At 43.5% G+C, this 15293-nt stretch overlaps 1 protein-coding gene across 14 annotated transcripts in view; it reads right to left on the bottom strand.

Moving 5' to 3' along the window:
- LOC115205609 (ankyrin repeat and KH domain-containing protein 1) overlaps window positions 1-15018 on the bottom strand; it is a 53261-nt gene extending 38243 nt beyond the window's left edge. For 13 of the 14 annotated variants that reach the window (XM_029771773.1, XM_029771772.1, XM_029771775.1 and 10 more), the window contains exons 1-2: window positions 14565-15017; window positions 4200-4353 (exon numbers count right to left, since the gene is read on the bottom strand). In XM_029771773.1, the coding sequence (XP_029627633.1) occupies window positions 4200-4353; window positions 14565-14840 (430 nt within the window). In that variant the 5' untranslated portion in view covers window positions 14841-15017. Of the gene's footprint in view, window positions 1-4199; window positions 4354-14564 lie in introns of all 14 variants that reach the window. The other variant, XM_029771774.1, reaches the window with a different exon arrangement.
- Between the last annotated feature and the right edge of the window lie 275 nt (window positions 15019-15293).

Raw genomic sequence — 15293 nt, forward strand, 5'->3', positions numbered from 1 at the left:
GGAAGAGTAGCTGCTGCTTTGGCAGCTAATGGGGATCCGTAATAAACACCAGGAAGAGTTTTTTTAAGTATGTGGACACCTGCTCGTCGAACATCTCATTCCAAAATCATGGGCATCAATATAGAGTTGGTCCTCCCTTTGCTGCTATAACAACCTTGACTGGGAAGGCTTTCCACTAGATGTTGGAACATTGCTGCGGGGACTTACTTCCATTCAGCCAGAAAACCATTAGTGAGGTCGGCCACTGATGTTGGGCGATTAGGCCTGGCTCGCAGTCAGCATTCCAATTCATCCCAAGGGTATTCAATGGGGTTGAGGTCAGGGCTCTGTGCAGGCCAGTCAAATTCTTCCACACCGATCTCAAACCATTTCTTGTATGCTGTAGCATTAAGATTTCCTTTCACTGGAACAAGGGGCCCAAAACATAAAAAACAGCCCCAGACCATTATTCCTCCTCCTCCAAACTTTACAGTTGGCGCTAAGCATCAGGGCAGGTAGCGTTCTCCTGGCAACCGCCAAATTCAGATTCATTCGTCAGACAGCCAGATGGTGAAGTGTGATTATCCACTCCAAGAAAATGCTTCCACTGCTCCAAAGTCAGCGGAGCAGGTTGAGAGCTTCATGTTCCTTGGAGTCCACATCACCAACAAACTAACATGGTCCAAGCACACCAGGACAGTCGTGAAGAGGGCACGACAAAACCTATTTTCCCTCAGGAGACTGAAAAGATTTGGCACGGGTCCTCAGATACTCAAAAGGTTCTACAGCTGCACCATCGAGAACATCTTGATTGGTTGCATCACTGCCTGGTATGGCAACTGCTCGGCCTCCAACCACAAGGCACTACAGAGGGTAGTGTGAACAGCCCAGTATGTCACTGGGTCAAAACTTCCTGCCATCCAGGACCTCTATACCAGGCGGTGTGGAGGAAGGCCCTAAAAATGGTCAAAAACTCCAGCCACCCTAGTCATAGACTGTTCTTTCTGCTACCGCACGGCAAGCGGTACCGGAGCTCCAAGTCTAGGTCCAAGAGGCTTCCAAACAGCTTCTAACCCCAAGCCATAAGACTCCTGAACATCTAATCAAATGGCTACCCAGACTAATTGCATTGCCCCCCCTCCCTCTTTTACACTGCTGCTACTCTCTGTTGTTATCATCTATGTATTGTCACTTTAATAACTCTACCTACATGTACATACTACCTCAACTAACCGGTGCCCCCGCACATTGACTCTGTACCGGTACCCCCCTGTATATCGTCTCGCTATTGTTATTTTACTGCTACTCTTTAATTACTTGTTACTTTCTCTTATTCTTGTCCTTATTTTTTGAAACTGCATTGTTGGTCAAGGGCTCGTAAGTAAGCATTTCACTGTAAAGTCTACACCTGTTGTATTGATCTTAGGCTTGTGTGCGGCTGCTCGGCCAAAGAAACCCATTTCATGAAGCTCCAAACGAACAGTTCTTGTGCTGACGTTGCTTCCAGAGGCAGTTTGGAACTCGGTAGTGAGTGTTGCAACCGAGGACAGACAATTTTTACGCGCTTCAGCACTTGGTGGTCCCATTCTGTGAGCTTGTGTGGCCTACCACTTCACGTTCTTGCTCCTAGAAGTTTTCCCTTCACAATAACAGCACTAAGTCGACCGGGGCAGCTCTAGCAGGGCAGAATTTTGACAAACTGACTTGTTGGAAAGTTGGCATCCTATGACGGTGCCACATTGAAAGTCACTGAGCTCTTAAAGCTATTCTACTGCCAATGTTCGTCTATGGAGATTGCGTAGCTGTGTGATCGATTTTATACACCTGTCAGCAGCATGTTGTGGGGGTGCTTTGCTGCAGGAGGGACTGGTGCACTTCACAAAATAGATGGCATCATGAGAAACGAAAATTATGTGGATATATTGAAGCAATATCTCAAGACATCAGTCAGGAAGTTAAAGCTTAGTCGCAAATGGGTCTTCCAAATGGACAATGACCCTAAGCATACTTCCAAAGTTGTGGGGAAAATCACTTAAGGACAACAAAGTCAAGGTATTGGAATGGCCATCACAAAGCCCTGACCTCAATCCCATAGAAAATGTGTGGGCAGAACTGAAAAAGCGTGTGCGAGCAAGGTGGCCTACAAACCTGACTCAGTTACACCAGCTCTGTCAGGAGGAACGGGCCAAAATTCACCCAACTTATTGTGGGAAGCTTGTGGAAGGCTACACAAAACATTTGACCCAAGTTAAACAATTTAAAGGCAATGCTACCAAATACTAATTGAGTGTATAAACTTCTGAGCCACTGGGAATGTGGTGAAAGAAATAAAAGCTGAAATAAATCACTAGTATTATTCTGACATTTCACATTCTTAAAATAAAGTGGTGATCCTAACTAACCTGAGACTGTAATCGTTGTATATTTTATGTATTTGTACCTTCTCTCTGTATATAGTGTGTTCTGTTTGTGGTATTGTGTGTTGTCCTGTTCTTTGCTGTAATGTTATGCCTCTCGGCCAGGTTGTCATTCTAAATGAGAATTGGTTCTCAATTGACTTGGTGGAATAAATCATTAATGCAGCACAGAAACTGCAGCCTATTCCCTATATAGTGCACTACTTTTTAAAATCAGGAACCATAGACCTGTGGGATAGGGAATAGGGTGCCATTTTGGACATGGCCTGTGTCTCAGAGAGAGAGAAGAGAAAACAACATTGACATTTTCCTGTACCGTAAATTCCGGACTATAAGCCACAACTTTTTTCCCAGCTTTGAACCTCGTGGCTTAAACAATGACGCGGCTAATATATGGATTTTTCCCGCTTTAAATATTTTTTTTTTTTTAAAAACACATTTTGACGTGCTACGTTTTTTGGCGGCATGAAGCTTTCATTAGACCAATGAAATTGCCGAAAGGGTTAGGGTCAAACAACTTTTTTGTTTACTGTTTAGATTAAATCGAGTACTCTCAAACTTCCCATCATTCTGATTACGGTAGTCATTTTGTCACCCTCATCATGGCAAAGACACGGAGAAATGCATATGATGCAGCTTTCAAGTTGAAGGCGATTGATCTGGCTGTTGGAAAAGGAAATAGAGCTGCTGCACGGGAGCTTGGTCTTAATGAGTCGATGATAAGACGTTGGAAACAGCAGCATGAGGAATTGACTCAGTGCAAAAAGACAACTAAAGCTTACTGCTAATTTTTACTTTTTGTTACAAGCCGTGTTTCGTTAAAGCCTTTTTATTTTTGTTACAAGCTGTGTTTCGTTAAAGCCTATTTATTTTTGTTACAAGCTGTGTTTCGTTAAAGCCTATTTATTTTTGTTACAAGCCGTGTTTCGTTAAAGCCTGTGTAAAGTTCATTTGTTTCAATGTACCGGTAGGCACCTGCGGCTTATAGACATGTGCGGCTTATTTATGTTCAAAGTAATATTTTTTTTTAAATTCAGTGGGTGCGGCTTATATTCAGGTGCGCTTAATAGTCCGGAAATTACGTTAATTTGCATTTTGTGTTGTGTTGATATTTAACAAAAAACTTTTTAAGATAATTGAATACTGTTACCAACTGTAAAACCTAGACACACCCTGGTCCATATAACACACACGTTTACCCATAAGCACCTGCTCTACCACTACACTACAACAGTCAAGAGCCAGACACATGTAGGCTACGCACATGCGAGCACACACTAACACAGACATCCACATGTTGACATTAGAAACATGGACCTCTCTCTTTCTGGCTTTTCTCCTGTTTGAAACGCCTCCTGCCTTCCTCCTTCCCCTGAAGTAATCAGTGATCTAACGTGGTCGGATGGTGGGTGACAGCTATGCTGTGTTAGATGCAGATAACCACACGTTCACTTCAATGGATCAAACAGAACTGTGACAGTCTGCAAGGCAAGGTGTCAGGTTTGTGGGAAGTACTAGAGGGGGCGAGCTGGGATTTGGTAGGGTGGAATGGGGTTGCTGGAGGGGTCCTTTCATGTCAAGTAGGGTTAGATAGAATTGGTTTGGATGGGGTACTAGGCCTAAATCTTAAGGTGAAGTGAGTTTGAATTGACTTTGGGACAGGGCTGAACAGTGGGATTGGGCCCAGTTGGGTTCTGAACAACATGGGTCAGGGTTAGGGCCCAGAGTCGTACTTCCAGCCTCTAGCAGGGCCTTGAGGCGGGCCTAGGTCTCTGCGTCTAGGTCAGGGTTTAGAGGTCGTACCTGCAGCCTCTAGCAGGGCCTCGAGGCGGGCCTGTGTCTCTGGGTCGACGGTGCGGAGGTCCACCCCGTCTGTGGCGCTGGACAAAAGCAACTCCGAGGCCGTCTTCATGATTGGGTTCTCCAAGTCCTCCTGGTCCAAGATAAATGACTCCACCTGGGGTAAGGAGAAGGGGGAGAGAGACAAGTGTAAGCAAAGCACAACATATAAAGCACATAACAGCAGACAGGGACAACTCACTCTTGATGTTGCATCTTGATCTGCAACTGACCCCAAAAATGTCTAATATTATATTGCTTAAAAATCTGTATCCATAGTTGTTGATGAACAGAGTTAAATAAGACCTAAGACTGGAGTCTAATGTAAACTAGCACAGCTCTTCAGGTTGACTGGTGTCCTCCGCAAACCCAGACTTATTTGCATGACTGGATATATTTATGACCACATTGTGACATTTTGGTCTTCGGCAAGGTTTTTTATTTGTTATTTTTTTCGGCTGCTCATGTACACAAAACATCTTCTCAAGGCAAGCTGACGTCGGTAGCCGAAGTATACGCCCCTTCGTCGGAAATTGGTCAACAGTAGGGATTCTTCAATTAAGCGTTTGTTGTCATTCAACGAGAGACTAATCATTTTCATGCACATTTTTTCACTTGTTAGATGTAAAATTGAGCAAGTAAGACTGCCTTGGCATAAACGATTTCCTGAGTTATCTTACATTAAGTCTGACTATTTTGAGGAAGTGTATACTGGCTACGACATCTCGAGATGGACAAACAGGACTATTGCAGCCTTTTCTGGTTTTTCAAGCGAAGGTCTTTTAAAGGGAGTATGCGAGCACACTCATTCGGTTAGGTGCCAACCGAAACCAAGCATGCAGAAGACTTTTAGCCAAGCTTCAAGTTTTTCCTGAATGCGTGACCTGACCAGGAAAAGGTCATGTCTATTACGCAACCAACCACAGACTATATTTTGGCCCACCAAGCTAGAGGACGACTGATTAATATTGGCATGGCCGATTACATTGCAATCCACGAGGAGACTGCGTGGCAGGCTGACCACCTGTTATGCGAGTGCAGCATCAAAAGAACCTTGTGGCTGCAAGGAGCCATGGTAAGTTGCTAGCTAGCATTAAACTTATCTTATAAAAAACAATTAATCCTAACAAAATCACTAGTTAACTACACATGGTTGATGATATTAATAGGTTAACTAACTAGCTTGTCCTGCGTTGCATATAATCCATGCAGTGCCTGTTAAATTTATCATTGAATCACAGCCTACTTCAACTTCGCCAAACGGGTGATGATTTAACAAAAGCGCATTCGCGGAAAAAAAGCACAATCGTGTTAAAAGGAACCACCATGTTAACCACTCATGTTAAAAGGAACCACCAGCTTTCATATGTTCTCATGTTCTGAGCAAGGAACTTAAACGTTAGCTTTTTTACATGGCACATATTGCACTTTTACTTTCTTCTCCAACACTCCGTTTTTGCATTATTTAAACCAAATTGAACAGGTTTCATTATTTATTTGAGACTAAATTGATTTTATTTTTGTATTAAGATAAAATAGTGTTCATTGTTCATTCAGTATTGTTGCAATTGTCATTATTACACATATATATATATTTTTTAATTGTCCGATTAATCGGTATCGGCTTTTTGTTGGTCCTCCAATAAAATCGGTACCCTGCTCGAGACCTATTAAATAGGCTCTGACTTTTTACAGGTCAACCAACTACGGGACCGCTGTAAGGGTTAGCATGAACCGCGGGACCGCTGTAAGGGTTAGCATGAACTGCGGGACCGCTGTAAGGGTTAGCATGAACCGCGGGACCGCTGTAAGGGTTAGCATGAACCGCAGAACCGCTGTAAGGGTTAGCATGAACCGCGGGACAGCTGTAGGACAGGCAGGGACAGGGAAAACAAAACCTCCCTCTGTCATTTCTCAAGGAGTTCCTGTCCTATATGTAGGCCTCTGGCCTGTGTTAGTTTTTCTACTTGTTGACCTAGATATTCTGTACACACCGAGGTGTCTCTTCAGGTCTGATGTGAAGTCCATCCCTCCAACTGCCTGACACATTCAAATTGGCACAGAGGCCTTATTACGGACACGGTCTGGGCATTGAGGAAGACTCCGTCAAGCCAAGGCTTCAGATAACTTTCCGAATGCAGTGTTTCAGACCCTTTGACCTTTCCACATTTTGTTACAGCATTATTCTAAAGTGGATTAAATAAAAAATGTTCCTCATCAATCTACACACAACACCCCATAACAACAATGCGAAAACCTTTTTTTGCAAATGTATTAACATTTTTTAAAAACAGGTAACTTATTTAGTATTCAGACCCTTTGCTATGAGCCTCAAAATTGAGCTCAGGTGCATCCTGTTTCCATTGATCATCCTTGAGATGTTTCTACAACTTGATTGGAGTCCACCTGTGGTAAATTCAATTGATTGGACATGATTTGATAAGGCACACATCTGTCTATATAAAGGTCCCACAGTTGACAGAGCATGTCCGATCAAAAACCAAGCCATGAGGTCACAGGAATTGTCCGTAGAGCTCCAAGACAGAATTGTGTCAAGGCACATATCTGGGGATGGGTAGCAACAAATGTCTGCAGCATTGAAGGTCCCCAAGAACACAGTGGCCTCCATTCTTAAATAGAAGAAATTTGGAACCACCAAGACTCTTCCTAGAGCTGGCCGCCTGGGCCAAATTGAGCAATCGGGGGAGAAGGGCCTTGGTCAGGGTGGTAACAAAGAACCCCATGGTCACTCTGACAGAGCTCCAGAGTTCCTCTGTGGAAATGGGAGAACTTTCCAAAAGGGCAACCATCTCTGTAACACTCCACCAATCAGGCCTTTGTGGCCAAATGGATGCCACTTCTCAGTAAAAGGCACGACAGCCAGCTTGGAGTTTGCCAAAAGGCACCTAAATGACTCTGACCATGAGAAACAAGATTGAACTCTTTGGCCTGAATGCCATGGAGGAAACATCAAGCTGTGGGGATGATTTTCAGCGGCAGGGACTGGGAGACTAGTCAAGATCGAAGGACAGATGAACGGAGCAAAGTACAGAGATCCTTGATGAAAACCTGCTCCAGAGCGCTCAGGACCTCAGACTGGGGCGAAGGTTCACCTTCCGAAAGGACAACGATCCTAAGCACACAGCCAAAACAACGCAGGAGTGGCTTCGGGACAAGTCTCTGAATGTCCTTGAGTGGCCCAGCCAGAGGCCGGACTTTAAAACCCGATCAAACATCTCTGGAGAGACCTGAAAATAGTTGACATTGCAAATTAATACAAATAGAAGAATTATGCTATAGTTTTATTTTGAAGGCTAACCGCAAAATCCATTATTGTGGCTAATCAATATTGCGGCTAGCTTCACATAGATGGGTCCGACCACCATTAATCAAATAACTGTCTTATAAATTAGGGTTATTTAAATCACACCTAAACAGATGTTTTTGGGGAAGAACAGTCATATTGAGGTTCTGATTGGTCAACAAGCTTATTTGACATGTCAAATAGTGTTATTTGACACGCAAAGACCCAAACGGCATTCCATAGTATGAGAAATCCTGGTTGAGAATGAAACAACTGAACAAATAAACACTGAAACCGCACAGCAAGTAAATGAAAGAAATTGGTTTTGATTACGTTTTACTGGTAATGGGGTGGCTGGTAGCCTAGTGGTTAGAGCGTCGGGCCAGTAACCGAAAGGTTGCTAGATCGAATTCCTGAGCTGACAAGGTAAAAATCTGTCATTCTGCCCCTAAACAAGGCCGAATTTGTTCTTAATTGACTTTCCTAGTTAAATAAAAGTTAAATATTAAAAAATTATGGGAATATATGTAAATGCCAACAAAATAACTTTTTGGTCAGAGTGGTGTGTTTAACCTTTAACTAGGCAAGTCCGTTAAGAACAAATTCTTATTTACAATGACAACCTACCCCGGCCAAACCCGGACGACACTGGGCCAATTGTGTGCTATGGGACTCCCAATCAGGGCCGGATGTGATACAGCCTGGTTTCGAACCAGGGACTGTAGTGACACCTCTTGGAGTCCATGCATGTGTGTAAACTATTTAACTGTACTAGAATGCCTAAAAGGCCACTAAAAAAATGTTTATATCGATTACCGGTATTGTTTTTTTTGGCAAGGAAAATATCAGATATCGGTCAAAAATGTCATATCGGTGCATCACTACTGAAAATGTATGCATTCACTGTGCTGGGAGTTGCTTTAGATGCTAAACACCTCATCAAGAAGCTGATAAAACACAGAGGTGCAAAATCAAGGTGACTTACAAAGAGGAGGACCAAGAGAGGGAGTGTCTACAAACGTATCCCAAAAGCATGGTGGTGTACTACATGCAGATGCTAACAGAAAGGAACGAGGTGGGTAGCTAGCTAAATGTCATTGTAGCCAAGTATTTATAGACCAAAAATCAGATCTCTTAAAAGTTCTGGTCATTTTCGTCCTATTATCTATACAATAGACTATCATTGATTTTGGACCAAAAGGCCTGACACATTAGTTCTTCCAAGGAGCTTTCCGTTTTGATAGAGTTGCCTTACCTAAAAACCTTTAGGCCTACCTAAAGAAACCTTATACAAAAACATTTTGTTCCAGGAACGGTAAAAGACTGTAATAATAATAATAATAATAATAATAATAATAATTATTATTATTATTATTATTACAAAGAAGAATGCATTAACAGAAATGACCATAAACATTGTAGATGAGAAATAGGTATTCATGGTAAATGTACTACTGGTGATATATGTAAATAGGGAATTGATAGACACTAACAATCAAATGCAAACTATTCATACAATTGTTTCATAACTTAATTGATGTGAACGCATTGACGGGAGAGCACACATTCATGGACTGTGCCATCCCTCGTCCTCCGCAATGGACTAGTTAATGAGATGGGCGTGAATGAGACAGGTGTAATTAATAATAAATAAATAAATAAATAAATAAATAAATATATATGATGCTGCTCAACAAAAAATAAAAAAACTTGATCGACCAAACAAACGACCAGTCGACTAATTGTGGTCAGTCCTAATTTGTATTTACAGAGAAGGAGACGCAGCAGCAATTTACTTTGCAGGAGAAAGACACATTCTAATATTACTTTACAAAACGTGAAGATAAAGAGCCAATTGCAGGCTTTTAAAATGGTTTACTTGGACTTTGAGCCCCTAACTAAAGGATAATGGGAAGGGATCCGGTACGTTGTTTGTGCATCTCAACCAGGCTACAAACCGCCTTGCTATAGTTTGGTCAGAGACACCCTCATTCCCCACTCTCTCCAATCAAAGCCAAGCCGAGAGACCAATTGCAACTAGGTGATGGTTTCGTTGTGTCAACTGACATTTGGACTAGAAGAAGGGGGGCACAGTTTCCTGGGGGGGGCTTGTCGCTTGTTTAATTGACGGAAAATATAAAGGCCACATGGTGTTACTGAGCTACAAGCACATACAAGGACACCACACAGCAGAGGCCATTTAGCAGAAATGTCAAAGTGTCCTGAAGAACTAGAACGTGCAGCGACAGCTGATACAAGTGGTGACTGACAGCGCAAGCAACACGGTCAAGGCCTTCAACACAACTGGTATTGGGGAGACAAATGACGGACTAAGAGGCGGCGGCGGCGTCCGACACGGAGGCGGCGGCGTCCGACACGGAGGCGGCGGCGTCCGACACGGAGGCGGCGGCGTCCGACACGGAGGCGGCGGCGTCCGACACGGAGGCGGCGGCGTCCGACACGGAGGCGGCGGCGTCCGACACGGAGGCGGCGGCGTCCGACACGGAGGCGGCGGACCCATCTAAAGGCCATGAGAAGAAAAGCAGACGAAGACGTTATCACCTTTTGGAAAGACAACTTCGCATCCCTGCCCGGTCTGGCAAGAGTGGCCCAAAGGGTGTTTAGCATCACCAGTGGCTTTGCAAGCACAGAGAGGGTATTCTCCGCTGCTGGCCTGCTCTCCAGGAACCCCCGCATGAGGCTGAAGCCACAAGAGAGTCTGGCCAAACTTGTTTCTAAAAGTGAATTGAAAAGCACGGTTTCATTTTTATTTAATTCTAATTCAGTCATACATAGCCTATATGCGCAATTTATAGACTATCATGATTTAATACAACAAAATAGTTTAAAAGCTAAGCGCTGAATGTTCCTGCCAGCCAAATAATTGAATTAGCCTTATAATATAGCCTAAATAATTAATTTGTTCCTTTTATAGGCTACTTGTCCGGCTATTTAGTGTTATATGTTGTTCAATGCCAAGCCTATTTGAAACGATGAGCGCTTCTTACCTTTTCATATAGATTATAAAAATACTTATCATTCAAATCAAATGGTTTGGTTTCAATACTTCAAAACCAAATGGTATACACACACGTTGTCATCAAATAGATTAGGTGATGGTTAAATTATGATTTTTTTTTAAATGAATGGAGATAATGTGTAGAGGCTGTTTTTATTTTTGATGTGGATGGGAGAGAAGAGGCTGTTTCTCCAGTCTGGAACCATTGTTTGATGAATGGCTTAGGTCTGTACAGTACAGTGAGTTACCCTGAGCTGAGCGCAAAAGGCCAGCCTAGCTATAGAATATCTAAGATCCAGGGCCTTTATGTAGGAGCCTTGTGACTGATACAGATTCCCATCTCAGTTTTCTACCTCACAACTTCGTCCGCAAACTAACAAGCATTATTGGTGTACAAACTCCTTAAAATGTTTCCCAAATCAATGTTTTCCAGAATGGTGGTTCATATTATGCTGATCCCTTCAAGGGGATTTGCAACCGAAAACTGTCTTTTGACTAGAAACATTAGTTTGTTGCTTTGTGTGTGTAATAACTGAAAAGACTCGAGACTTCGATGTGGGTCAAGGAGCAAAACAAGTGTTCCATAATAAACATCTCAAAAACATGCATGGAGTGACATCCGTTCCATATCAACACCACCAGCCGGCATAAGGTTCTCTCGAGTGGGGCCAATCAAGCCAAGCAGGCTCTGAGAAGTTAGTGTAGTGTAAACAGAGAGAGCCAAGGTCTTGATTTGAAAACCATATCTATCAGTTCCTAGCTCTGCTAGAAAGGCCGTCTTCACCGTATGCTATGGGGCTGTATGTAGCTGTAAAGAGGTACTCCAGGAGGGTGCGGTATTGGTGCCTGGATCAGTTAACCCATAGCTGAACCTTTAACACAGAACAGCAGCATGGAGGAAACAGCATGCAGCAAATTCAGTACATACAGCACAGGCCCCTGGCACAGCTCCGTGCTGGGACTGCAGCTGCCCAAGGTCAGCGCCGGAGAGAGGGGCTTGTGTCCGTCTGTGTACACAACAACATGCAGACTAACCTGTCCCAGTCCAAAACTAGTGTGCCGTTTACTAGAATTGCTTAGCAAAGATTTATGAGGAACGTGACGGGAGTGCAGATAAAATGAGGGAATAGATCCTGTGAATTCAACATTAATGAAGTGTTTAAACTTCAGACAACAGGTAATAAACTGTTTCAAATTCACAAAAAGCTATGAAATAAGACAAACTGGTCACATTCCTTGCACTACAGTATGCAAAGATATGTAATGAAAACAATGTGTCACCTGCAACTGTCAAACAGCATTCAAAATAAAAACAGAAGACTGAGCTAACTTAGTCAATAGTCTGCCTTTAGCTGTATTCCTTTACTGAGATGAGGACCAGTAAGGAAAAGCTACTGGGAGTCCACAGACAGACTCGCAGCAGTCTGTGTGGAGGAATGTAGCTATACACTTGGAATGCAGAAAACAATTACTTTTGGGGGATGTAGTTCCAAGAGGGCTCTCACAAAAACAACAATGGACATCACTCCTGCCATTCAATGAACTACAGTTCCCAGCACTGTGTTGCATCCGGAGAGCTGGAAAGGCCTGGAAAGGCGTCTGCTTAATCCTGGAGCTCAGAGTTCAGCTGCAGCCCACAGGAGTGAGCTCTCCACTAGGCTAACATTTCACAACAATACTTCCCTTTCAGCCACATCCTCAAGGCCTTTTAGAAAGGCCACAAAACTTAACACAGGTATCATACATATACTGTACATTCAGCCTCAACTAATTCCCAACAGACAGATGGTAGAGCAAGAAAGATAGCTGCCAGCTCTCGTCTCCCATCTCATTTCCCAAATGAAACACGAGAACTTAAAATCCATTCCAGACGTAATGTTCACTATTTACTTGTGGCTTATGGTTTGGTCAGAAGGTTGTAGCTCAACAGGTAGTGTCTACACCCTGTTAACATGCCAGGCTCCACAGCCTTCATCTATCCAACACCATGACATGGAAAAGTGCTCTCTGCAGGTGCACATGTTACGACAGACAGACTTAAAACAAGACAGAAAAAAATGGCACTGCCTCATGAATAAATAAAACACTTTGTTGAAATGTATGGGAAACTTATTAGTGGATTGATTTTCCAGTATTATCATGATTTGGCTCCCTAGCCCTGAGCCACTGTCAGGTTATAGTCTGGTCAGGCAGTTCCAACATGCGTCACACACAGATGTGACCCTTGCCTGGAAACCCGATTGGATTGAATTATATGTCTGGGCAGAAATTAATGTTTGAATCAGGAACATTTCCACAAACTCAAATCAGTCAGAATGTTGAATAAAATGATATTTTAACTTACTTTACCAGTCATCTGTGTGGTTGGTCCTTTTGCAGGTAGGAATGAGACATTGTATCCACAGGAAAGTAAAAGGACAACTGTCCAAAGCGCTGCTAGTGTGTTCAGATCTCTGTCACCGGAAGCATGCATACTTGCCGAGCTCGTGTTTACATGGTTCTGCGCATGGTTCAGGTGACAGAAATCAACGCACTTCCGGCACTTTGATAAAGTGATTTAACTATCCTTTTCTGTGGATATATTGTCTGACATTCCTACCATAAAAAGGACCAACAGCGGTAACAACCGGTCTAGAATGTTTAAATATACATTTGCTGGCTTGTACAGGTCGTGAGAAGATAATTTCCTGATCCAAACACTCATTTTTGCCTGACATAGAATTCAATGCATTTCAACATTGGGTTCCCAGGCAAACATGATCCTAGACTGTGTTCCTATAATGGAAGTCCATAGACTGTCACATGATGCCATGCCATGCAAGCCTAATTACATTTCAACAGTTATAATGACAAGGCAGGCATGGTGCCTTTGTAGCCTGGGTAGGAAGTGGACCGAATAGCCAGACAGGTAGCAATGTGTCAGTCAGACAACAACTTCATCGTGTCATGGCCACCACAAGTCCACAGACACGTTAGGTTAGGGCTGGGTATGGTGGGGCATGGTATGGCAGGGCAACCACGGGTGTGGCTTTAAAAGTCACACCTTCACTGGACATGGAAGCGGATGTTGATTGGTTGGTGGTGAACAAGCAGAGGGCAAACGTGTCAGGGAACTAATCCACATAAGAAAGATTTTAGAGTTGAACCTGTTGTGTTGTCATCATCATTACAGATGACAGAACAGGAACTCGTGGTTTGTGTGTGACTATGTTGTAGCTCGCGATGTCTGCTCAACTGTCAGGTATCAACCTCAACGGTGGTGCCCTGTAAGCCTACCAACACATGTAAAGTTGGGCACAAGTCAAAAAGGGGACTGTTACAAATTGTTACAACGCAGGACAGTTATATAGAGTTGGCACTGCCTCGTGAGGCTGAGACCATTGTCATCTGATCCCTCTATTCTTTATTTATGACAGCCCGATGATCGACCACTCAACTAGCTAGGACAGGTAGCCAACTAACGTTAGCTGTCTAAAACGTGTGTTGAGGAATTGAAAGACCGTCGGATTTAAATGTGATATAATTTATAAAAGGTGACGTAATTGCACCATTACTTTAAGATTTTAGCTAGTTTAAATATTGGCAAGATTGACAGCCCGTGCTTGTTTTTGACACTGTGAATACGTGCTCTCCCACCAGTGTGTAGTGTCCGAAGTTGAGAATGTGTATCTGCTGCGAGACGATTGCTAACTTAATAGCTAGCATTGACGATGGCATGATCGCTTCCAACCGAACTAGGCCGTGGTCACAGCCTACGCCGCATAAATAAAACATTACATAGGTTATCGTGTAATTATGTTGTGTCTTGCACTATTCTCCTTATGTCTGACAACCCATGAGCAATTGACTTATCTGGAGACATGTTTGGAGCAAATTCGTAGTTGTTTATAATGTTATTTCGTCAGCCTAGGAGGGGGTGGCTGCCCACAGCTAACTAGCTGGCTCGGCAGTGAGATGAACGTTCGCGCTAGCTAGCTGGCTAACTAGCATATCTAGCTAACGTTACCTCTGAGACCTCGTCTTCGTCGCTGTTGGATCCGGGACCAGAGGAAAGGACTGCAGCCGCAGCCAGTTTGAAATCCAGTCTATCTGTAGGAGGCCCACCGGGCTCGCCAAACAATCGTACTTTCTTTCCGCCCACACCAATCCCTATGCCCCGGAGTCCAACTCCTGGTGTTGCTCCTACCCCCATCCCTACCACTGGGGTGCGAGGAGTCACCGAGTCGATCTCGTCCTCGAAGGCGTCCGTCAGCATTCTCGTCCCGGCTACTGCATCCTGCATACTTATCTTGACAATACGTATATTAGCGTTGTTATTGTTGACCTTCACTTCCTTCAGGGATATCGCTTGTGGAATATTCGGGTGTTTTTACTTCAGGGAATCCTGAAACTCTCCCGAAGCGAGGGTTGAGGAGGATCTCTTTCCCCCAGCCATTAGCTAACTTTCTAGCTAACAACCTAACCCATTGCTCAATGTTTCTCAGAAACCCCGCCTCTAAACAAAATACTGAATTCGCCATTGGTTGACGTCGAAAAATTACTGACAATGATTGGTTTACCTTGGTGCTTCTCAAGCAGAAGCACGCGACGTCAGTTAGGTTTACCAATATCACGAGTCTCTGTAAACGAACGTCACAACGTGCAGTGGCTTCACTGGTATTGGTATTGAAAGTAAATTGGTTAAAACTGGAATATTTCAGGCATTTACTGTCATGTCAACATGATATTTGGAACG

This window comes from Salmo trutta, chromosome 13, assembly GCF_901001165.1.
Source record: "Salmo trutta chromosome 13, fSalTru1.1, whole genome shotgun sequence".
Lineage (NCBI taxonomy): Eukaryota > Metazoa > Chordata > Actinopteri > Salmoniformes > Salmonidae > Salmo > Salmo trutta.